Source organism: Elephas maximus, chromosome 24 (genome assembly GCF_024166365.1).
Source record: "Elephas maximus indicus isolate mEleMax1 chromosome 24, mEleMax1 primary haplotype, whole genome shotgun sequence".
NCBI lineage: Eukaryota > Metazoa > Chordata > Mammalia > Proboscidea > Elephantidae > Elephas > Elephas maximus.
Window position 1 is genome coordinate 28,261,875 of NC_064842.1, and position 24,775 is coordinate 28,286,649.

Below are 24,775 nucleotides of genomic sequence, written 5' to 3' on the forward strand. Positions count from 1 at the left end.
TATACATTCGTGACTTTGGCTTGCCTTTGAAACGTCTCAGGGGATGCGACCCTATTTCTTGTGAAAACGCAACTTTACATAGCTCAGGACCAGGCATTCAGTAAATGGTGAATGAATGGGTGCATAAGTAAAATGACCATGCCACTGGCCCAGGCCGCTCTTGCTAACTCCTAACACCCACCCTTTTTCCTACGAGAGGCACGCGAGTCGGGCCTCCGGATGCCGCCGAGCGACATTGGCTTGGGCTCTGTTTCTGAATCCAGGGCATTTCCACGTCGCCTGCATTCCACGGTTTAGCTCTGACCCGAGGACAACGTTGCTCCCACCTCCCGGAGGGGCCGCTGGGGGGAATCGGGCTGGTTTCGGGAATCGCGGTCGTCCGCGCTCATTTCCTTGCAGGGGGTCTGGGCACTGCCGCCAAGGCTGGGGGATTGGGCCCCTCGCCCTCCCCCTCGCGGCCATTGGGCCGCCTCCGCGGCGCGCCCTGTCGACGGGGCGGGGCCCTCCCTCTCCCATCTCCCCTCGGTCCCCTCCCCTATTTCCCGGGGTGGAAAAGTTCTGGGGCGGGAGGCGTGCAGGGGCTGCCGAGGGGCGTCTGGTTACATCTCCGCCCTTCTTCAGCTTCCAGGCCGCGGAGCCGCTGGGCTTGCGGGACAGCAGTTCGGAAACATGTTGGCCAGAAGCAGCCGGAGTTGGGCTGCGTGGACGCGGGCGCTGCTGCTGCAGCTGCTGCTGGCGGGGCCCGGGGGCTGCCTGAGCCGCCAGGAGCTCTTCCCCTTCGGCCCCGGACAGGGGGACCGGGAGCTGGAGGCCGGCGACGATCGCGTCTCCCCCGCCCTGTTGCTGAGCGGGGGGCTTCGCTTCTACGACAAATCCAACATCGACTCGGTCTACGTGAGTGCGCCCTGGGTTGGGAGATGGACGCCGCCCGGAGGAAGGGCGCGGGGGCTGGAGCCGGCGTCCGAAGGAAGGGTCCGGGCTGGCTGGGGACGCTGGCGGAGCCGGACGGACGTTGGCGTCGCGGGCGGGGGCAGGGACCTAGTGACCCGCTGGGCTCGGGGCGCGGCACTGGGTCCCCAAGCCGAGGGAGGTTTCCTGCCTGTGCCGCGCGCCGAGGTCCCCCGCCGCGTCACTGTCGCCCGAGGGACACTTGGGTGTGGGGAGCCGGCTCGCCCCGTCTGCGCGGCCCCGCGCGAGCCCTGGCCCTACTCCAGGACAAGGGGACCTGGAGAAGCGTTTCCTCCCCGGCGGCTGTGGGCGGAATCGCCGCCGGGAAGTCGGTTCGTTGCTCTCCACTGTCCGGTGCCTTTGGGGCAGGACCCGGCTGGCCTGGGTGTGACCAGGTGCGGGCGCGGAGCCTTCCCGGGGAATGGCCAGAGCTAGGGCGCAGCCGCGCGCGGGCATTGGAACTCCTGTGGGTACCAAGGCCAAACAGGCAGCAGCTCCCGCAGCCGAGAAGCGGACTGAGCCAAGCCGGGCTCTCAGCCCCGGGAACTTAGCCGACAGTCCCAAGTGAACTCGAGAAATGCCTTGGCAGTGATTCTGCTCTCCAGTTGAGCGCCTTTCAGAGTCCAGAGTTCAGGGCTCGGACGCAGGGCATCCTGGTGATCCAGTTTCCTGTTGCCGAGCATTGTCACCATGGGGCCCCAATAAGAAACAGGGCCAGGTGACCTTTAGTTCTCCCGCGCCTCCCCAGAACTGCCAGGGCCTGTGGGGCTCTGTCAACTTGGTAACGTCCCTTCCTGCCGCCGCCTTGCCCAGCCGCGCACCATGTGGATTTCATATAAAGCTGTGCGCATTCCAGAAGCAGGGGGAACAAACACGCGACTGGAGCCCGTGCTGCCGGTGAAATGGTTGTGCGCACGGTCTCGCCAGGGCAGACTACGCGCTGGACGACATCCACGCGGAGCTTATCGGCTTTGCGTAACAGGATGAGTCCTAACGTCACGGTCCACAGAGCACATGGCCCCTGTTGGCTGACTGCCCTAACCCCTTAAGACCCCTTCTCAGAATATTTTTAAATTCATAAAATAGAATCCATAGGGTTACCAAGGAAACCAACTGCATTGAAATGCACATCGAAATATTTTTAAAAACTCAAAATTTTGTGGAGTAATAGACGTGCTTGTTTTTAACCACATTAAATAACAAGATGTAGCAGCTGATTCTAATAATTACTGAATTTTCTAGGTAATGAAGATTGTAAACAACGAGGCATCTGCAGCAAACGTAGTGTGACATAGCTGTGACTTCTATTAGGGACAAAGTCACCAAGTGCTACTGCTGCTGTGCCTACATTCACAACGGAAGGAAATGCTAAGTATCAGTTACAAAAACCTAAAAAGACAAAGACTCGCTGGCAATTCAGTTTGATTCATGGTGACCCTATGTGTTGCAAGGGTAGAACTGCGCCCCAGGATTTTTGAGGCTGTGAGCTTTTAAAAGCAGATTGCCAGGTCTTTCTTCCCAGGTGCCTCTAAGTGGGTTGTCACTAGTTGAGTGCTCAACCGTTTCACCACCTAAGCCAGAAAACCAAACTGGTTGCCGTTGTGTTGATTTTTAGTCATAGTGACCCAACAGGACAGACTAAAACTGCCCCATACGGTTTCCAAGACTGTAAATCTTTGTGGAAGCTGACTGCCACATCTTTCTCCCACCAGGGGCTGGTGGGTTGGAACCACTGACCTTTTGGTTAGCAGCTGAGTGCTTAACCATTGCGCTACCAAGGCTCCTCCAAATATCAGCTAGGGTTTAGTGAAAATAAAAATGCAATGTCTTTTTTCCCATGTAAGTTTACAGATCTACTGAATTCTATCCAGGAACTCTTATGTGGGTCACTGGGCCCCAGGTTAAGAACCAAAACCAAACCCACTGCTGTTGAGTTGATTCCGACTCAAAGCGACCCTATAGGACAGAGTAGAATTGCCCCATAAAGTTTCCAAGGAGTGCCTGGCAGATCCGAACTGCTGACCTCTTGGTTAGCAGCCGTAGCACTTAGCCACTACGCCACCAGAGCTTCCAGGTTAAGAACCCCTGTGTTAAATTGTAGTATCAGACTAACCACATTACCTTCTAAAGACCTGGAACATCCATTCCTAATTAAACAAACAAACAAACAAACAAAGATTCTTGTCAAACCATTGCTTCCGCATCTGTTTGGGTTTAATCTGCATTTTAATGAGAAAGAATTCCAGAGCTCTCTTTGGATCTTACATGTGTGCTGCAGGTTCGGCTCCCCAGAAAGCAGACTCTGAGATGGGGATTAGAGAACCAATCATTTAATTAGGGTGAACCCTTCAGATACACACCTGTGGAAGGGAGGGGAATGAAGCAAGATTGAGCAGGAGGAGAAAGTGAGCTGCAATGCAGTCTCAAGGAAGGTCTCAGCCAACCCCATGGGCAGGTCTGAAACTGGAAAGACCTTTCAGAGTTGTCTCAAGTTGGAGTGAGAGGGCTGGCCTCTGTACCCTTGCATTGGTTAGTCATTGGGTAAGGGCTGCCCTGGAAGGAGGTGTGACCCTGGATGCGGCAGACTTTTTCAAGGAGGGGGGGGTGGTGACAACTGAAGGCTGCATTCCTAGGAACTGAAGAGGGATCTGGGTGACAAAGTCAGCATCCACTGTTATCTGTAACTGGGTAGGTGCTCTTTTGAGCTGATGGAAACCCTCACACGGCTCTGACTGAGAAGGTAAGTTGACAGGGAACGTGAGCATTAACTTGATGCTGTGCACTTTTCTGGGCACTAGCCCAGGAGAATAAAAGGAACACCCACCAAGAAAAAAAGTGATTATTGACTGGTTATACCTATGTGTGCCAGGGACTTACTAATTTTTTTTTTAATTTTTATTTTGGTGAAAATATACGCATTTGATGAGTGTAGCTGATTACTAAATTGTACGCCAGAATAAGGGCAAAATGGCAAATATTGTGTTTTAACACAATAATCTTATAACAAGAGCAGCAAAAAAAAAAAAAAGGGAAGAGGCTCACATTGCTGACACTGCTTAAGTACATCCAAACACTTAATGGGATTAGTTCTGATCCTTGAAAGGTACAGGGTCATGGCTTTGTGGGACAGTCCAGTCAGTTGGCCTAACAGTGTTTTTAGAGTTACTCTTCCGTGATGAATATACCCATTCATCAATTTCTACATATACAGCTCAGTAACATTGGTTATATTCCACAGGTTGTGTCACCGTTCTTGTTATCTCTACCCATATTGTTTCATCATTGATTTAGACTCACTACCCGCTAAACCTCTCATCTATGCTTTAAAGTCACTGTTGACAATTTGATCTCATATAAATAACCCTTTAATAGAGCAAAATGCTCATGGCAAACATTCTTTACTAATTTGTCTAAATAGTTGTTTAGTTTAAAGGTAACTTCAGGGGATAATTTTGGTTCGTGGTTTGAAGATTTTCTCAGAGGAGTAGATTCAGGGATTCCTGTCGTCTCAATAGGTCCAATAAGTCTGGATTCTGAAAGAATTTGAAATTCTGTTTCACATTCCGCCCCCCCTTTTTTGTTTATATTTTTATTGTGCTTTAAGTGAAAGTTTACAAATTAAGTCAGTCTCTGATACAAAACCTTATATACACCTTGCTATGATACTCCTAGTTGCTCTCCCCCTAATGAGACAGCACACTCCTTCTCTTCACTCTCTATTTCTGTGTCCATTCAGCCAGCTCCTGTTCCCCTCGCGCTTCACATCTCCCCCCCAGACAGGAGCTGCACACATAGTATCATGTGTCTACTTGATCCAAGAAGCTCAGTCTTCACCAGTATCATTTTCTGTCTTATAGCCCAGTCTAATCCCTGTCTGAAGAGTTGGCTTCAGGAATGTTTCCTGTCTTGGGCTAACAGAAGGTCTGGGGACCGTGACCTCGGGGTCCCTCCAGTCTCAGTCAGACCATTAAGTCTGATCTTTCTACAAGAATTTGAGGTCTGCATTCCATTGCTCTCCTGCTCCTTCAGGGATTCTCTGTTGTGCTCCCTGTCATGGTAGTCATCACCTGTAGCCGGGCACCATCTAGCTCTTCTGGTCTCAGGCTGATGTAGTCTCTGCATTTTCCCCCTTTTGATCAGGATCCATCTATTGATCCCTTGATCAAAATGTTCAGAAATAGTAGCCAGGCACCACCCAGTTCTTCTGGTCTTACGGATAAGGAGGCAGTAGTTTGTAGAGGCAGTTAGACCTGAAGTCCAGTTCCTTCTCCGATTCCTGGGTCTCCTTCTTCCTGTGCTGCACCAGGCAAAACATAGAGACCAATTGTTGTATCTTGGATGGCCACTCACAAGCATTTAAGACCTCGACACTACACAACAAACTAGGAAATGGAAGAGTAACTCTAAAAACACTGTTAGGCCAATTGACTGGACTGTCCCACAAAGCCATGACCCGGTACCTTTCAAAGAACAGAACTAATCCCATTAAGTGTTTGGATGTACTTAAACAGTGTCAGCAATGTGAGCCTCTTTTTTTTGTTGTTGTTATAAGATTATATATAACACAATATTTGCCATTTTGCCCTTATTCTGGTGTACAACTTAGTAATCAGCTACACTCATCAAATTGTGCAACCATCACCCTTAATTGATGTGAATTTTCCCATAAAAAAACCACTACTTCCCAGAGAATAATTCCCTCTCTTCCTCCCCACTCCTGCCCCAGGCAACCACTAAATAGCCATTTGGTCTCTGTATATTTACTTATTCTTGTCTTTTCATATAAGTGAGGTCATCTAGTATTTGTCCTTTTGTGACTGACTTATTTTACTCGGCATAATGTCTTCGAGGTTCATCCATGTTGTAACATGTATCAAGACTTTCTCTTTATGACTGAGTAATACTCCGTTGTTATGTATGTACCACATTTTCTTTGTCCCTCTGCTGATGGGCACTTAGGTTATTTCCACCTTTTGGCTATTGTGAATAGTGCTACGAGGAACATAGGTGTGCATGTGTTACTTTTAAGGGTATACACTGGGGTCCCTAAGGTATATACTGGGGCCCTGGTGATGCAGTGATTAAGAGCTCAGGCTGCTAACCAAAAAGTTGGCAGTTCAAACCACCAGGCAAGCCTGTGGGGTAGTTCTACTCTGTCCTATAGGGTTGCTATGAGACAGGATCGACTTGATGGCAATGAGTTTGGTTTTTTGGTTTTTAGGGTATATACGTAGGCTTTTTAGGGTATATACGTAGGCATGAAATTGCTGGGTCCTATGATAGTTTTTTTAGGTTTTTGAGGAATCACTATAATGTTTTCCACAATGGTTGTGCCCATTTTACATCCCCACCAGCAATGGATAGGGTTTTGATCTCCTCACATCCTTGTAAATATTTGTTATTTTCTGGGTTTTTTTGATCATTGCCATTCTAGTAGGGGGTGAGATGGTATCTCATTGTACTTTTGATTTGCATCTCTCTAGTGGAGCCCTGGTGGTGCAGTGGTTAAGAGCTATGGCTGCTAACCAAAAGATGGCAGTTTTAATTCACCAGCTGCTCCTTGGAAACCCTATGGGGCAGTTCTACTCTGTCCTACAGGGTCTCTATGAGTCAGAATTGACTCGATGGCAATGGGTGTGGTTTGGTTTGGGGTTTCAATGGCTAATGATGATGAACATCTTTTATATTTATTGGCCACTTGAATATTCTCTTTGGTGAAGTGTCTGTTCATGTCATTTGCCCCTTTTTTGATTGGGTTATTTGCCTTTTTAATGTGAAGCTATAGAAATTTTATGTATTTTTTTTAGATATTATACCCCTATCGGCTACATTGTTCCCGAAGCTTTTTTCCCAGTCTGTAGGTTCTTTTTATTCTTTTGATAAAGTCTTTTGATGAACATAAATACTTAATTTTTATGAGGTTCTAGTTATCTATTTTGTTTTCTGCTGCTTGTGCATTTGTTGTAGAGTTTGATAATCTAGCATTAAAAAAAAATTAGGCCCCATAGCTTTGCCCTTATATTTTCTTTCAAAAACTTTATGGTTTTAGGTTTAGTATTTAAGTCCTTGAGCCATTTTGAATTAGTTTTTGTGTATGGTGTGAGGTATGGACCTTGCTTCATTTTTCTGCACGTGGACATCCAATTTTACCAGCATCATTTGTTGAAGAGACTGTTCCTTCCCCGTTGAATGGACTTAACCATATTTTTATGCAAATAATGCATACCTTCTGTATTAGTTTGCCAGTCATGCCCTCCCTCTGCCAGGTATTTTTGTAAGCATGCTGTGCTATTTGTTTTTTCTTACAGCAACATGTAAAAAATTTGCGCATCAGCACTTATAAAAATAAGTCAAGGATTCTTACTCCTGGGGCATGAAAGAGTGATGGGGTGGCTGGGGACTGACTTGAGAGCAAAAGTGTTAGCTCAGGTTTGACTTTGTGGCATTGGCAGCAACAAGGGGACCAGAGAGTGGAATTGCTCTGTAGCCAGTAGACCCACAAGTAAGTGGTCAAGCTGAGGAGGAAAGTGGAAATCTTGAGACATTGGTTCACAAGGGGAAGTAGGATAGTAAGAAAAAAGTGGAGAGCCGTATTTGGAGCCCTTGAAAAGGATACCATTGGTGATATCTAAGCAGAAGTTCTCAAAGTGTGGTTCGGGGACCCCTGGGTGTCCTGGAGACTTCTTAAGAGAATTCACAAAGCCAAAACTATTTTCAAATAATACTAAGATGTTATTTGCTTTTCGTACTTCCATACTCTCATGAGTGTACAGTGGGGTTTACAAAAGGGTACATGACATGTGGTATTTGTCACAACTGATTGAATGTAGAAGCTGGTATGAGAATCTAGCTGTCTTCTGTTAAGCCAGACATTAAAGTGATTCTCAAAAATGTAAAACAATGACATTTCTCCCCTCATTATTTTTGGTTTGGAAAATAGAATTATTTTCCTAAAAAGTAATACTTACGTTAACATGTAATGGATTTATTATTATTTAAATATTTAATTTTTTTCAGTTTTAATTTCTAATATGACTATATTGATGGATATAACCTATATAAACACAAGCTTTTGGGGGAACATCAATAATTTTTAAGAGTGTAAAGAAGTCCTGGGACCAAAATGCTGTTGTAATGGTATATAGACATCACATGCCTTAGCCTTAATTTGAGAAATGCTTGATGGCAGATGGGTATTGTGGGAAAGTGTTCCATGAAGGGGGAGGGACCTTTCTGGTTGCTAGACTTCTCTTGTAGACCACAGCAGACTCCCTTCATGATAAGGTCTGATACTCTGCTTGAAATAACCTCTTATTCTTGAAGTTAAATGGTAAGTCAGCACAGTCTCACAGATGAAACCAGCTGTTCTTTGGACCCCGGCCTGGGTCATGGGGGATAGGTCCCATGTGCACTTCTAATGAGCCAAATCACTGAACCATTGAACATTTCACATGAGCCCTGCTGCCTGGAGCAGTGAACTGAGCTCCCTGTGCAAGAGTTCTTCACAATGCAATGAGGTTATACAGAACAATAAAAATGTTTTCTTCCATTGGCACTTTGGCAACTGAGTTTATTGATGCTGGTTATCTCATGCTGAACAGAATTGGCTGTGCAGACCAAAGAAGAACTTCTGGAACATGATTTTATTGCATATTAAATTATTTATGCCTTTGATTCATAAAAATGGAGAAATGGACTAGTTATTATTTAATAAGTTCAGTTTGTTTTGGAGATAAAATCCTTTGTGCCATGCAAAAATAAGGACATCCTTGGTAGCAAAAAGACTGTTTACTCTTTTTGCTAAAGACTTTGCTAACAATTGTTTAGTCTCCCTAGTGTCTGTCTGTTTTTCTGTCTCTCACACTCTCTCTCTTTCTGTCACACACACGCACACACACACACCCTCCACTTTCCATCCAGAAAATTTCTTGATTTCAATAACCTTAACCCATCTTCCAAGATCTCCTACCAACTCTCTTCCCTCTTCCTGTTTTTCCCTTTCCTCCTTCATTCTGCCATAGGATTCTTATGTGTGTAGGGCTGTGGTGGGTGCTGGGGCTATAAAGTGTGTGAAACACAGCACTGAATATGACCAGGCCCCTGTCCTTAAGGAACTCTTGATATCGGGAGGGTGCTACAGGTAAATAGGTGATGGCAATGCCCTGTGCAATGCACTCTGATAGAGGAGCCAATCCCAGAATAAGTGCAGTTCAGAATCTGAGTAACCAGATCTACCCAACCTGGCTCATTCCTTGACCCCTCCATAGAAGTGAGCTAAATCTATGTTGTGCAGTGTTTGTTGTAAATGTTTCCTTTGCTTCTTTCATTCTATACTCTGCTGTCCCCAAGTAGGCTATAAAACCCCTGGAATCATAGAGTATTTCCTTCATTTGATTTTTCCCTTTCTTTGGAGATCTCGGCAACCTTTATGGCTTTACCTGCCTGCTCCGTGGCAGTGTATCAACTGAATTCTCACTTACTCACTACTAGATGTCAAAGCCATATCAGATGTTCCCATCTGAATGCCCGTTGGTTACTTCAGGTTCCATGTGGCAAACTGAGAATTACGTCCCTTCCCCCTTCCGTTGCCTTTCACTACCACTTAGTTTTCCTTGTGAATGGTGCCTTATGAGGATTCTCACACTGGCTTGAAGCTGCTTTGCCCCTTTCCTTTCATTCATTTATTCTACAAAGACTTATCAAGAGCCTACTATGTGCAGGCACCATGTTAAGCACTTGGGATACAAGCATGCAAAACAGAGAATCCTGCCCTCAAGGAGCTTACATTCTAGTGGGCATGGGGTGGGAGCAAGAAAATAAACAGTGTACTTGGTAAATAAATTATATAGTATATTGTTGTTAGTTGCCGTTGAGTTGATTCTGAAATGTTGATTAAGGGCTTTGTAAAAAAACTAGAACAGGAAAGTGGGAGTTGAGCAAAGGCTTGAAGGAGGTAGAGAGTTTAGTGAAGCAGGTATCTAGGGAACGAGGATTCCAGATGGAAGGAACACATTCTCCAAGGTAGAGATGGTGCCTGATTGCTGCAGGCTGTGTGAGCAATGGAATAAAGGAGGTCAGGGAGGTAGCTGGGGGCCTAGGTCACCAGGGGCCTGTGGCCCCTGAGAGGGCTTTGCTTTTTACTCTGAGTGAAATGAGGAGTCTTTGCAGGGCTTTGGGCAGGGGAGTGACATGATCCGACTTAGGTTTTAAAAGGATCATTCTGGCTGTTACTTTGTGAATAGATGGTTAGGGGGCAAAGAAACAAGGGAGAACCATTAAGAGGATATTAATGCTTTCTGTGGACACAGTTCTACTTTGACATACATGGAGTTGCCATAAGTCAGAGTCAACTTGATGCCAACGGGGGGGCGGGGGGAGCAATCTAAGCAGTAGGTCATGGTATCTGAAGTCAGAGTGGTAGAAAAGATGGAGAGAAGTGATCAGAATCTGGATCTCCTTTAAAGCTACAGCCAGCAAGATTTCTTGTAGATTTGAATGTGGGGTGTAAGAGAGAGAGACATTTCTTTCAGTGTTTTTGACCTGAACATCTAGAATAGAGTTGCCATCAGTTGAGATGGAGAAGGTTGTGGGTGGAGCAGGTTTGTGTGGGGATGAAGGTCAGAGGTGTGAGATGGAGTAGGTACCTGGACATATGAGTCTGGAGTTTGGAAGAGATGTGCTTCACAGGTAAATTTGGGAACCATTGGCATATAGACAATATTTAAAGAACTAAAGGAGCTCCACTAAGGGAGTAAGTATACACATAGAAAATGACCGTGGGGACCCACCAACAGATCAGGGAAAAGCAGAGGAGCCAGCAAAGGAGATGGAGAGGGAGTGGCCAACAGGGTAAGAAAAAAGCTAAGGGAAGATGGAGTTCTGGAAGCCAAGTAAAGAAAGTGTATCAAGGAGGAGAGAGTGAACTGCCATGTTAAATCCTGCTCATGGGCCAAGAAAGATGAGGACTGAGAGCTGACCTTTGAACTGAGCAACATGGTAGAGGTTTTAGCAAATCACCAGTTCCTGTCCGCTGCACCTTCACGATGGACCTTGGATCTCTATCTTGCTATTTCCAGCATCTTTTGCTATGTTTAGAAATCTCTAGAGCCCTCGCCTGACCCTAACATCAGAGGAAGACAGACTCCTTGGCCTGGCATTCAGGGCCTCAACCTTATTTTTAGCTTTACTACAACACCTCCCAGAAAAGTAAAATAGATGTTACTTTTGGCTTTGGATGATTTTTTTACTCTACCAAGTTACTCTCTTACCTCTCAAAATCTATCCATTCTGCCAGGGCCAATGCAAGTCCTTCTTCTGCGTGAAGTCCTAACCAACCGGGGCCACCAGACTACACTGATCTCTCAGTCTTCAGAGCTCTCTCTAATGCCGATGTTGTTTTATTTGGAACGTAATGTATTAACAAAATTTCAAGTATCTTAAATTTATCATTAAGTAGTGTAGAAAGAGTGTGGTCTCTGGAGCTCAGCAGATGTGGGTTTGAATTCCTGTGTTGTCACTTACTGGTGTGCGATCTTGAATAAGTTATCCTAAGCCTTGGCATGTTCATCTTTAAGATAGAGATGTCATGGCCTTTCTCATGGAGTTGTGCGCATTCATTGAATTAATGTAGTTGAATAGTTAATCGTGTGGTATGTGCTCAATAATTGATGGCTTTCTTCTTCATTGAGAGCAGAAATTGTGTCTTATTCCTCGCTTAACGTCAGTCATAGAGCTATCACACCTACTTGTGCACAGATTTACAGAATTGTGGATCAAGTCCAGAGCTACCACTTGTGGTTGTGCAGGTTGTTCACAGCACAGGGACTTTGACCAAGGGGACAAGTAGGGGCTGAAATAAGCCCACATGCCACTCAGCAAGCCCTTGAGACTTGGCATGGGACTGGGGCCACTCAGGGGAAGGGACATCAGTTTCTAATTTGCACCCCATGGTCTAGAAGTGGCCCCAATCAAATCCCAAAATATTGAATGACAGATTATTAACTTCCAAATGAGGGCTAAAATTTCATTGACTAATCATGCTGACCAACTTATAAGTGAAGTCAAATCCTTTCATTTCTAGCCCCGTTACTCTGGATCTCCTTTATTTATAAAATGAAGAGGTTTGATGAGATTATGTCTAAAGTTCACTTCATTTTCTATTTTTAATATTCTCTGATTTAGTGACTAGATGCTAAGTACATTTATTTTTCAGAACACTGGGTATTATCTTTTGTTAAATGCAATACAATGTTTAAAAAAATCATTTACTTATTCAACAAATATTTTCTTTGCTTTCTAAAATGCTGGATGCTCTGCTAGGTTTTGGAGATGCAAACTGAAAACAAGACCGTTGTTGTTTCTGCCCTCATGGAATTTACAGTCCAGTAAGGGAGACAGGCATTAAACCAATAATTACACAGATAGTTGACCAGTTGTCATAGGGATGGGTGCTATGAAGGAGAAATTTAGGGTGGGGATTTATTGTGGTGGAGGAGCCAGGAGAGGCCTCTCTGAGGAAGTTAGCCAGAAGCTGGAACTGAAGGATGAGCAGAGGTTAGCCATGTGAAACGGGGAGGAAGGTGTGGAACCCTGTAGGGTGTAGCAAGAAGGAGCTTAGCATGTCATAGGAAGAGAAAGGATGCCAGTGTGTGCAAGGGGTAGTGGCCCACGATGAGCTTAGAGAGCTAAGCACGGTCAGGTCTGCAGTGCCTTGTGAATCAGACCTTGTCACTCTCCAGCTTAAAGCCCTCCAGGGGTTTTCCATTGTGCCTCACCACATGTCCTCAGAGCCTCAGCTTGTTTCTCAACTCTCTTCTCTTACCCTATCCCCTGCAGGCCCTGGGCTCCAGCCACACCAGCCTTCTTTCTGTTCCTTGGCTACAACCAGCTTGTCCCATCCCAGGTCTTTGTGCTTCTCTTCTCTCTGCCTGGAATGCAGATCATTCCATGGCTGCTACCTTCCCTGTTGACCCAGTCTCATTGTTCCATTTGTGACGCACATAAAACCACCTAAGACTAGCTTCTTCATTTTTTTATTTCTTTATTGTTTGTCTCCCCCCATTAGTGTCCGAGCTCCGGGAGGGCAGGGCATTTCTGCCACGTGCACCATCTCCCCCAGTTCTAAGAGTCCTGCCTGTGGCACATGGTGGGTGCTCTGTAATGAACTGTGGAATGAAGGAAAGACTGCTAGGAATTTTCACTTTATTCTGTGCATCAGGGAGAAGCCATGAGAGATTTCTAAGTAGGTGAGTGACAAGATTTGATTTTCAAAAATTACCATGTTCTCCAATGGAAGAAAAAGGAGGAAAGAGAACTGTTACAGATGAAAAGAGACTTAAGGACTATGTTAACCAAAGGCCAGGTGAGGACTTTTTGGGATCCTGATTAAAACAAACTCACCATACAAAGCCTTTTTTTTTTTTTTGGACAAAGTGCTTGTCTAGAAAAGAAGTGTAAGGAAATACTGACAGGTAAAATAATGTGATGTCTGGAGTTTTATTTTTTTAAATATTCTGTAAAAGAAAAAGAAAGATACACATGTGGGAGAAATAGATGAAGCAAGAACTGTAGCACGTTGGTAATTGTTGAAGCTGATTGATGGGTATTGGGGGATTCACTGTACTGTTCTTTTGTGTGCATTTGAAATTTTCTCTAATAAATAGTTTCATTATAAAAAATAATTTTTAAAAAAATTACATTGTCTTGGGGTGGCGTAGTGGTTAAGTGCTACGACTGCTAACCAAGAGGTTGGCAGTTCAAACCACCAGGAGCTCCTTGGAAACTCTATGGGGCAGTTATACTCTGTCCTATAGAGTCGCTATGAGTCAGAATTGAGTCGAAGGCAGTGGGTTTGGTTTTCTGGTTTTTGCCTCGGGGTGGGAGGGGTGGGGGAGAAGTCCTTGCTTAAGGGGCATTGAGTTTCTGCTGAGGGTGATGGAAAAACCTGGAAACAGATAGTGGTGACAGTCGCAAACAACATGATGCACATAATTAATAGCAATGAATTGTACATGTAGAAATGGTTGAAATGGCAATTTTGTTGTTGTGGTGGTATTTTACCACAAAAAAAAAAGAAAAAAATCAAAACCAGTTGCCATCCAGTCAATTCCAACTCACGACAACCCCATGTGTTACAGAGCAGAACTGCTCCGTGGAGTTTTCTTGGCTGTGATCTTTACAGAAGTGGGCCACCAGGCCTTTCTTCTGTGGCACCATTGGGTGGGTTCGAACCTTCAACATTTAGGTTAGTAGTCGGGCACAAACTGCGCTACCCAGGGACAGACATTTAAAAAAAGAAAAATTACACTGTCTTCTGGGTATAGGGCTTTGGGAGGATGAAGAGGAGAGGAAACAGCAAATTCCAGAGCTAAAGACCTGTTGCCTTGGTCCAGGTGAGGTGGTGATGGTGTGGTCAAGGGTTGTAGGTTCCAGAAGTATCTGGGAGGTGGAAACAGGGAGGCTTGCTTTTATACATTATTTCACTGGAGACACGCAACAGCCCTGTGTGGGGTGTCAGGTAGGTGACACCAATAGCCCAGTGCTGTAGGTCAGGCAGGAGACAATAAGCTGTATACTACAGAGAAGGACGCTGACCCACAGAGCTAAGGGATATGTGGAAGTTTACATGGCTTAAAGTATCAGAGTCGCAGCTTGAACTCAGGTCTTCTGAGTGCATGTTCCATGCTCTTAACAGTAGTTGATTATCACTTTCTTCCGTTCATTCATTTACTCACTCAGCAATTATCTCAGCCCCTGCTCTGTGCAGACTTCTGTGCTAGGTGTGTTGGGGCAAGTGACATCAAACATGGCTCCTCCGAAGACCCCAAAGAGCACGTTTCTTTACTGCTTTGCCATTACATAAAGTTTTTTCTTTTCCTTAGTTTTTTTTTTTTTATTTTTATCATAAGTGTTTTCAGACACACGCCAAAGGGGAATTTTCTCTATGTTATTTTCAAGTATAACGAGCACCCTTAGACCTACTACCTACATGTAACAGTTGCTAGCATTTTCCATATTGTTTTATCAATTTCTCTTTGTCGAATATCCAAAGTAAAGGACAGTTCTCATGACATTTTATAGCTAAATATTTTACTATGCAGGCCTAGAAAATAAGAGCATTTTCCTGTATAACCACTATGCTATTATTACACATAACAAGATTAATCATTCCCTATTATCAGCTTATGCTCAATTCATATCAAATTTCTCCAATATTCCCAAAGCTCTCTTTTGTAAGATTTATTCAGATTGGTATCCAAAAAACCCAAGCATTACAGTTGGCTATGTCTCTTAAGCCTCTTTTAATCTTGAACAGTGTTCTCCCCTTTTTCATTCATGGCATCAGTTACTTGGGCATCACTGCCAGTTGTGTTCTAGAATGCCCCACTTTCTGCATTTGATTGTCTCTTTGTTGTGCCATTTAACTTGTTATCCCATCCCTGTATTTACTGAACACTAGTAATTGAATCGAAAGCCTTGAAAAGATCCAGGTTAAACTTTATTTTTCTTCAGAAAACATTTACAATTTTATTTTTAAATCAGTTTTGGGTTTTGGAATACAATTGTTAAAAAGAAAAAAAAAAAAACTCTAAAACTTGCAAAAACAGTGAAAAGTAAAGTTTCTTTCCCGCCCTAACCTCCGGTGCTATAGTTTTCTCCTTAGAGACAATCACTTTTTTTTTTTTTAATTGTGGTAAAAATATATATAACAAAATATTTGCCAATTCAACAATTTTTGCATGTACAATTCAGTGACATTGAGTACATTCGTCATGTTGTGTAACCATCACGACTATCCTTTTCCAAATTATTCTACCGCTATTAACAGAAACTCAGTGCCTCTAAGCAATAGTTCCCTCTTTTCCTCTCCTTGCCAACCCTGGTAACTACTAATAAACTTTACCAAAAAACCAAATCCATTGCCGTTGAGTCTATTCCAACTCATAAAGACCCTATGGGTCAGAGTAGAACTGCCCCACAGGGTTTCCAAGGAATAGCTGGTGAATTCGAATTGCCGACCTTTTGGTTAGCAGCCGAACACTTAACCACTGTGCCACCAGGGCTCCAAACTTTAGTCTCTATATGTTTGCCTATTTCGTAGCCTTCAGTATGGATTACTCCTCAACATAAAGAAAACAAAAATCCTCACGACTGGACCAATAAGCAACATCATGATAAATGGAGAAAAGATTGAGGTTGTCAAGGATTTCACTGTACTTGGATCTACAATCAACAACCATGGAAACAGCAGTCGAGAAATCAAAAGACACATTGCATTTGGCAAATCTGCTGCAAAAGACCTCTTTAAAATGTTGAAAAGCAAAGATGTCACCTTGCGGACTAAGGTGTGCCTGACCCAAGTGATGGTGTTTTCAGTCACATCATATGCATGTGAATACTGGACAATGAATAAGGAGGACCAAGGAAGAATTGACACTGCCTTTGAATTGTGGTGTGGGTGAAGAAACATACCGTGGACCGCCAAAAGAATGAACAAATCTGTCTTGGAAGAAGTACAACCAGAATGCTCCTTAGAAGCAAGGATGGCGAGACTATGTCTCACATACTTTGGACATGTCATCAGGAGGAATCAGTCCCTGGAGAAGGACACCAAGCTTGGCAAACTACAGGGTTTTATGCAGCTATCCTTTTGTCCATCAACCTTTTTCACCTAATGGTTTTAGCATCCATTGATGATCTTCACCTGAATCAATTATTAAATTAAGGGTTGCAAAATGGTAGTTTTACTGTTTACTTGTTTCTGTCAATGTTTCTACGTTCATCAGTTGGCATGCTTCTCTAAAGAAGAGCTTTTCCTCATTAACTGGGGCTTTGGGTTACACTGGAAAGGCAGGTGAATGCTTAGTTTTCACCTTTAATTTAAAATATTCAAATTAAGGAGTTGCTGTAATACCTGGATGCATCCAAGTTGTTAAGAAGGGGCACGCTTCTCCCAGAGACTGAGGGCTAGCACAGGCCCTTCTCTTCTCTTCCCTGCTTTTCTTTTCCTGGTGTGGTGTGCTCAAGGACACCACTGCCTCTTCTTTGATAATCACACCAGTGGCGTCAATAGGGTTGGTGTCACCCAGTGTGGTAACTCATGGTGTAACCCCCACCACACCTGGGATGGGCAGGGTGGCCAGTGAGCAGCCTGGCCTTGCCCCCTCCCGGCCCCCATGGCTCCCACAGCTCCTCCCTTCTTCCATTGTCCCAGACAAGGCCACTCCACGCTCTGATGGCCCTGACCGGTGGTGATGGGGTTGACAAGTTACCCCACAGGGTGATAGGTGATACCAACTCTGGTGACGCCACTGCCTTGGTGGCTCTTCCCCTGGCAGCACCAGCCTGCCCACCACCACTGTGAACCCTGGGGTCATTTTGGTGTCACCCCCTTTGACAGTGTCGAGGGGTGTGGTCTGGACCTCCGCACCCCCACAGTGACGCCACTAGTTAAACACACTAGTAGTTAAAATTTAAAGACCCCAACCATTTTTAAATGTTGGAAAGCAGGTAGAAATTTCCTGCAGAAGATATGGGTAACTGATTCAAAGTCTCTCATTAGACATTAACTGGATTAAGTTGAAGGCTTTGACTCACATCTAATCATTACCCCCTGGGCCACCCCTCCTCTTTTATTTGCTAATTCTTTTGTTGCTATGTCTGTTTCAAGCCAGAGTCATTTCCCTGGCTCCTCTGGATTAATGGAAAAAAATTTCATCCTGTACTTGGAGTTTTGTTCTAGCACTTCTAGTGTATGATCTCTTAAGCAAGTTATATAAACTGAAACTCATTTTTCTCCAGGAAGAATGAAGATGCTACCAATGCCTACTTTATTAGGTTTAATGAGGTAACTGAGTAAAAATGCTTTGTAAAGATCCCATGTAAAAAAAAAAAAAAAATTTTTTAAGTGGGATCAAGCCCCAAGTCCACCTCTGGGCTCTAGGCTGAAATCAATCAACCTCTCCCTTGATTGCATTATGGACTTGACTATTTACCAGACTTCTTTATAAAGTTTTTCTTTTCTTAGATCCTTTTAGTCTTTAAAGAAAGCTTGTTTTCCAGCTTTTTCTAGCTGCCCCGTCTCTAATCAAGAAGTCATCTCACAAAGCTTTGCAACGTCCGTGACTTTTGCCCCCAATTTCTCTAAATTAGGCAGCTGGATATAAGAGAAAGAACATGGATTATGGTCTCTAGCAGACATGGGTTGCAATCTTGGTTCCATGAAGCGCTGGCTGTTTGACATTAAGTTAAATGAACTGTTTTATCATTTCCTCGTCAGTTTCGTAGATGTGAAAACAGATGGTTGTATTAAATGCCGGAATTACATTTGAAAAAATGTAGACAGTCTTAGTAAAGGATCTCAAATTTAGCAGTTACTCAGTAAATGTTTCTTTCTCTCCATTCTTTACTCTAAATTATTTTACCTTAAATTCCCACTGCCTCCCACCCATGGAGTTCACTTTTGCAAGTTTTAATGTCATCTCAGCCTATTTGTTTATCTGTGCCTATCTCAAGCATTCTCTAGCCACCTGTGCTTTGGAGAAGGCTGCTTTCTGCCCTGGAGGTTGCTACTAGGCTAATGTAAGTCTAAAAAGATGGCTATTGTTTCGTTGTCTTCAGTGTGTATTTGAATATAAGAAATCTAACATGGAATTTTAATTTATTGAGTATCTATATTTAGACTTTCCCAGTGATCCAAGCTGTCTGTAAATTTACTTTAATGATGAAAACGAGGCAGGAAGTACTTTTCAAACGGGAAACACTCTTCCATTATGAGTTAGCTGTCTGTCTATCCTCTCTTAATGTTGGTTGGGTTAAAACAATTGTATATAAATGGCTCCAGCTGTGGACCATGTGGTACTTGCCATTTTTACCCTGGGAGTTTTTGTGATATAATTGACGTGGTCTGCCTTACAGCAGCTGGATGAAAAGCCCTATTGTTTGGGGTGTTCCTTGGGGTGAGTGCACAGCATGTACTGAAAAATTGTGCTAGTAACACTGAGCCGAAGTTTGACTTTGCTAAAAAAAGGAACCTTTTTTTCTCAGCGTGAACTGTTGTTGTAAGCATGATTTCAGGCAACTATTTAAGTTGGTCAGTATGCTGGAAGTAGCTGTTTTTCAATTAAAAAAATGGCTTAACATTTACTCATTAATGCAATCTGCCAAGAACTTCACCTAAGCATTGTTGGGCTAGTTTGAGTTACCTTAAGACAGTAGTATAACGGTTTTTGTTTGTTCGTTGGTTTGTTTAGCTCTCTCAGTAATTCAAAGGGGCTTTTTCAGGAATGTGTTCCATCCATGCAAGGTTGGCAGTGTGATCCATAGCAAGGAATCTGCTGGTGCTTAGGAGACAGGGCGCCTGAGTCCTGACTCTTGGGTGCTAAGTGCAGAGATAGGAGCGCAGGTGTAAAGGACCAGGTGGTAAACCCTGCCTGAGGAGGCCAGGGAAGGCTTCCTGAGGAGAAGTGGGACTTTGCCAAGGCTCTGAACTCAGAAAGGGTCTTCAAGGCAGAGGGGACCGTAGGTGCAAAAGCATGACAGTGCTAAATAGGGGAAACACCATGGCAAGTTTAGAGAATTGTAAGCAATTTAGATTTTTTCTAATGTATGTATTTCTACTTCAGTCTTCTACTCACCAACATTCATATTAAAACTAAAATCCAGCCCCATATCCATATTAGTTTTTAACCAGCACAAACAACAGAAAGTGATACTGGTGACGGGTAGCGAATGCTTCTGTTTAATCATCGTTTCTTTCTAGACCCAGGGCACTGCACAGGTTGGCTCCAGGCTCTGTAATATTTGATTAGCTTAAACTACTAAATCTGCTTTTCCCAGCACCGTCTGCTCATCAATGCAGCCAAACCCACCCAGTGTAACAACACTTCCTGAATCCCTGGTGGTGGGGGGTGCTGGTGGCAGGGCCTGGGAGGGAAGGCTGGGAGAGTCTGAGGAAGGAATTCAGAGACAATAAGCCACAGGTGCTCCTCCTGTCCAAGAACTTTAGCGCCAATGTATATGTTAAATAGGAATCAACTTGATGGCAACTGGAAAAAATATGCTAAAGCTGTCTGCCCTTCCTTGCTAATTTTAGGTCAGTCTCATGCATTGTCTATTTTTTTTTAACTTTTTATTACAGAAAATTTCAAACATATATAAAAATACAGAAAATAATATAATGAACTCCCATGCCCCCATCATCTGGCTTCAACAAGTATCAATTTATGGTTAATCTTGTTTCATTTATATCCCCAGCTATTCCTAACTGCCCCCACCCACCTACCTAAATGGAATTATTTCTAGTAAACCCCAAACATTTCATTGTAAATACTTCAGAATGTATCTCTGAAAAATGACTTTTTTCCAACAAAACTACAAAATCATGATCACATCTAAAAAATTAGTAATAATTCCTTACTATCACCAAATATCCAAAGAGTTTCAGAAATTGTGTTACTTTCCTTTTCAGTTGATTTGTTCAAATCAGGAGTCACAGAAGGCCCACACGTTGCATTTGGTGGATTTGTCTCTACATCTTTTTTCTTGCAATTTATTTTTTGAAAAAACTGGGTTATTTGTCCTGTAGAATGTCCTGAATTCTGTATTTTGCTGATTGCATACCTATGGTGTCATTTAACATGCTCATCTGTCCCCTGTATTCCCTGTAACCTACTAGGTGATCTAGAGACTTGATCTGACTGACTGAAGTTATTTGGTTCATGTTTAGTGCAGGCCCTGTTTTAGTAATTGGTGTTGGAGTCTCTTGGGAGGAACTCCAGTAATGCATAATGCCATGGTCCTTCATGTTGCCAACCCACTGACCTCACCCTTGGACATTATTCCTAAACCACCCTAGGTTTGCAGGCTGTATCCTGTATTGAACCTCCCTGCTGTGTTTCTCGAATGAAGCCAGAGAGGGGTGGGATAACATGTGCCAGGCAGTGTATAAACTCTGGAGCTACCACTGTCAAGTTGTGATGGGGCAGTGAAGGAAGCAAACAGGAGCTGACATGTAAATCTCTGGGGTAGGAGTAGGGGAAAGGAGAAGGAACCAGCACTTGTATGGTAGGAGAAGGTCTCTCTGAGAAGATGAGAAAGGGCCAGTCACATGAACGAGGAGGCAGGGACAGGGCAATGATTGTAGTTGGACAGGATGACCGTCTGTAGGACTGAGATGCCACTTAGGAGCCCATTGTAGTAGGACCTGTTGGATGATGATGACTTGGACTAGGTGGTGGTAGTAGGGATGGAGAAAGTACCATTTACTCTGGAGGAAGGACATACAGGACATGGGAGGTGAGAAAGAGGAAGGTTTCCTGGTTTAAGCAAGTGGGTGAAAGCAGTTGTGGCATTAGCCCTGAGCACCTTGACAGGAAGGTGAGGGGGCTTGTGGGAACCTCCCTGGAGCACCCAGTCTAGTCCCCTTAGGGATTGCACGCTGGGTTTATACCTCATAAGTGCATTTTAGGCCTTTTCCTTTGTACTGCCTGCCCTTTGACCATTGAATTGCTCAATGGCACTTCCAAAAGATAGAAAAAAGGAACAAGGCTGGTAGAAACATCATGGTTTTTGACCAAAAAAATCCAAACCCACTGCCGTTGAGTCAATTCTGACTCATAGCGACCCTATAGAACAGAGTAGAACTGCCCCATAGAGTTTCCAAGGAGCGCCTGGCGGATTCGAACTGCTGACCTCTTGGTTAGCAGCCATAGCACTTAACCACTATGCCACCATGGTCTTTGAAGACTTTGCAAAACGAGACTTGCACCCAAGTGTAAGGCAATAATATCATTAATCAAGTTTACCATTAATTTTTATAACTAAAAAAAAAAGTTTACTAGGGAGAAGTTTAAAGCTAAGAATCAAATAAAACTTCCGAGTTTTCTGCTTATTTCACTTAGCTTTGGTGTCATCTTTCTTCATTATCACAGATGATTGAGTTGAAGTAAAATTGGCTGAATGATAATTTCCCAATAATAACATTATGAAGGTTATATGACTTTTGGGTAGAGCATTTGCAGTGCTTCACAATACATGTCTAAAACTTCAATTCCTAAAGCATTCCCTGCGAAAAGAGATACACATTCCTATGCCCAGATTCTAAATAATAAAAGACATCAGGAGTGTTTTGAAAATTGTTGGACCAATTTAAATTGCATTTGAAAACCTCTTTTGAGAACTCCTTTGTCTGTATGTGGTCTCTATGTGATGACTTTCCCACTAGCAGCTGGTCACTGCCAACTTCTGGTGGCTTGAGAAAGTAAGCCGTTTCCCACGCTCCCACATGTAAACCCAACTGGGATGTTTGTGCAATACTGTATTGCTGGAAGAGAAGAGGGTGAAAGACCAGCTGCATGGAATTCCTTCACTAACTCCCTCTTCTGCAGCCTGTCATTGTGTCCTGAAAATTAGTGCTGGATCCAGGTGATGATGGAAAATATAGCACCTAAAGATTTGACAGCCCTTGGAATTTGATTAATAAAAGAGGGTTTTGTTAAATCCACACTTAACTCCCAAAGTTCTCATTCTTTCCCAGTTATTAGCTGCTGGTGAGTTGACTGTGACTCATGGCAATCCCATGTACAACAGAATGGAATGTTACCCAGTCCTGCACCATCTTCCCAATTGTTGGTATGTTTGAGTCCATCGTTGGAGCCACTGTGTATAATGAGTACCTTCCAACTTAGGGGGTTTATCTTCCAGCATTGTATCAGACAATGTTTTGTTGTGATCCATAGAGTTTTCGTTTTTGGAAGTAGGTCTCCAGGTCTTTCATTCTAGTCTGTCTTAGTCTGGAAGCTCCACTGAAACCTGTCCACCATGGGTGGCCCTTCTGATGTTTGAAATACTGGTGCCATAGCTTCTGGCATCATAGCAACATGCTTGCCACCACAGTACAACAAATTGACCGATGTGGAGTAGAAAAGATATGGAACATTTTGGCTCCATCACATTGAACCTTTTTTTTTTTTTTTAACTAGGTTCTTGGCATATTGCAAGCACTTGATTTTACGTTTCTCTCTGCCCACCCCACCCCTTCCTCTAGTAATGAGTCTGAAATGACTGAAGGTTAAAGATGTGGGAAGAGGATGAGGGGAAATAAGTGGCTTGGGAAACTCACAGGCCTTCTAGCCAAGTCCTGGACAATTGAGAGTTGCTTTTTAGATTTCTATTTTTCCAACCTGTTTATGATACAGCCTCTTAAAGTGTAAAATTAGGGAATTAAAACCAGGTTCTCTAAGTAAAAACATGATTAGAGCCATATTCTATTTCCTCAGTGGGTTGTGCACTGACAAGAATATGAGAGGATGGTCAGCACCTTATCCGTTAGCATAACCCTGGAGGGTCCAAGTGTCCCCACCACCATAGGGCAGAGTTGCTACTGTATCTCGGTGGCTTCTTTCCCATCTTCCCAAGGACTGTGGGTTTTAGTTGAATAAGAGCAGTAATGCTTATTTTATAGACAGTAATAACACCCAGTAGCTGATTTCAAGAAGGCTTGAAGGCCAGCTTTGGAAAGATCAGGAAGACCAGTTTTAGAATCAGGTTCCCTGGGTTCAAATCTCAAGACTGCCACTTATTATTTGGTGACTTTGGAGAAATTAATTAACATACCTCAGTTTCCCCAGCAGAAAAATATGGATAATAGTAGTACCTAGTGTTATGGGGTTATTCTGAGGATTAGATACTAATAAGATGCATGGAACATGGTAAACATTCAATAAGTGTTAGCTATAAGCTATTCAAAATAATAATGTCCCAAAACATATTTACCTCTTGACACTTTACTAATTTTTTATTTATTGTATAATCATGATTTTTGTCAGTCCCTCACCTTATCCTGTGAACTGTGGGTCTCTTCAAAGGGAAGATTGCAAAGGGACGTATTAGTGGTAAAATATCTATAACAAAAAGTTTGCCATTTTAACCATATATTTCAGTGGCATTATATACACTCACCATGTTGTACAACCATCCTCACTGTCTATTCCCAAAAGTTTTGCATCAGTCCAAGCAGAAATTCAGAACCCCTTAAGGAGCCCTGGTGGTGCAGTGGTTAAAGAGTCTATCTGCTAACCAAAAGGTCAGCAGATTGAATCCACTAGCCGCTTCTTGGAAACCCTACGGGGCAGTTCTACTTTGTCCCATAGAGTCGCTATGAGTCGGAATTGACTCAATGGCAAAGGGTTTGGTTTTTTATATTATTTTAAGGAGCCTGGTGGTGCAGTGGCTAAGTGTTCAGCTGCTAACTGAAAGGTCAGAGGTTCGAACCCGCTAGCCATTCTATGGGAGAAAGATGTGGCAGTCTGCCTCTGTAAAGATTTACAGCCTTGGAAAATATCAGCCCAAGAGACTAAAGGGCCACATAAACCAGAGACACCAGTAGCCTGAGACCAGAAGAACTAGATGGTGCCTTGCTACCACCAGTGATCTCCCTGACAGGAAACATAACAGAGAGTCCTGACGGAGCGGGAGAAAAGTGTGGAGCAGAACTCAAATTCACAGAAAATGACCAGGCCTAATGGTCTGACAAAAAATAACACACACGAGGAATGTGCTTCTTAGTTCAGATATACAAGACCAAATGGGCAGCTTCTGTCCGGAGGCAGGATGAGAAGGCAGGAAGGGACAGGAACTGGTTGGATGGACACACGGAACCTAGGCTTGAAAGGGGAGTGTGCTGTCACATTGTGGGGATTGCAACTAATGTCACAAAACAATATGTATATAAATTTTTGCATGAGAAATTAACTTGAGCTGTAAATTTTCACCTAAAGCACAATTAAAAAATACAAAAGAGAGAGAGAGATTTTCAGCTTTGGAAACC

At 43.6% G+C, this 24,775-nt stretch overlaps 1 protein-coding gene across 1 annotated transcript in view; it reads left to right on the forward strand.

Moving 5' to 3' along the window:
- Positions 1-320: 320 nt before the first annotated feature.
- Positions 321-24,775, forward strand: part of NID1 (nidogen 1) — a 91,169-nt gene continuing 66,714 nt past the window's right edge. The window contains exon 1 of the mRNA XM_049868676.1: positions 321-894. Within this exon, the coding sequence (XP_049724633.1) occupies positions 670-894 (225 nt within the window). The 5' untranslated portion in view covers positions 321-669. The remainder of the gene's footprint in view (positions 895-24,775) is intronic.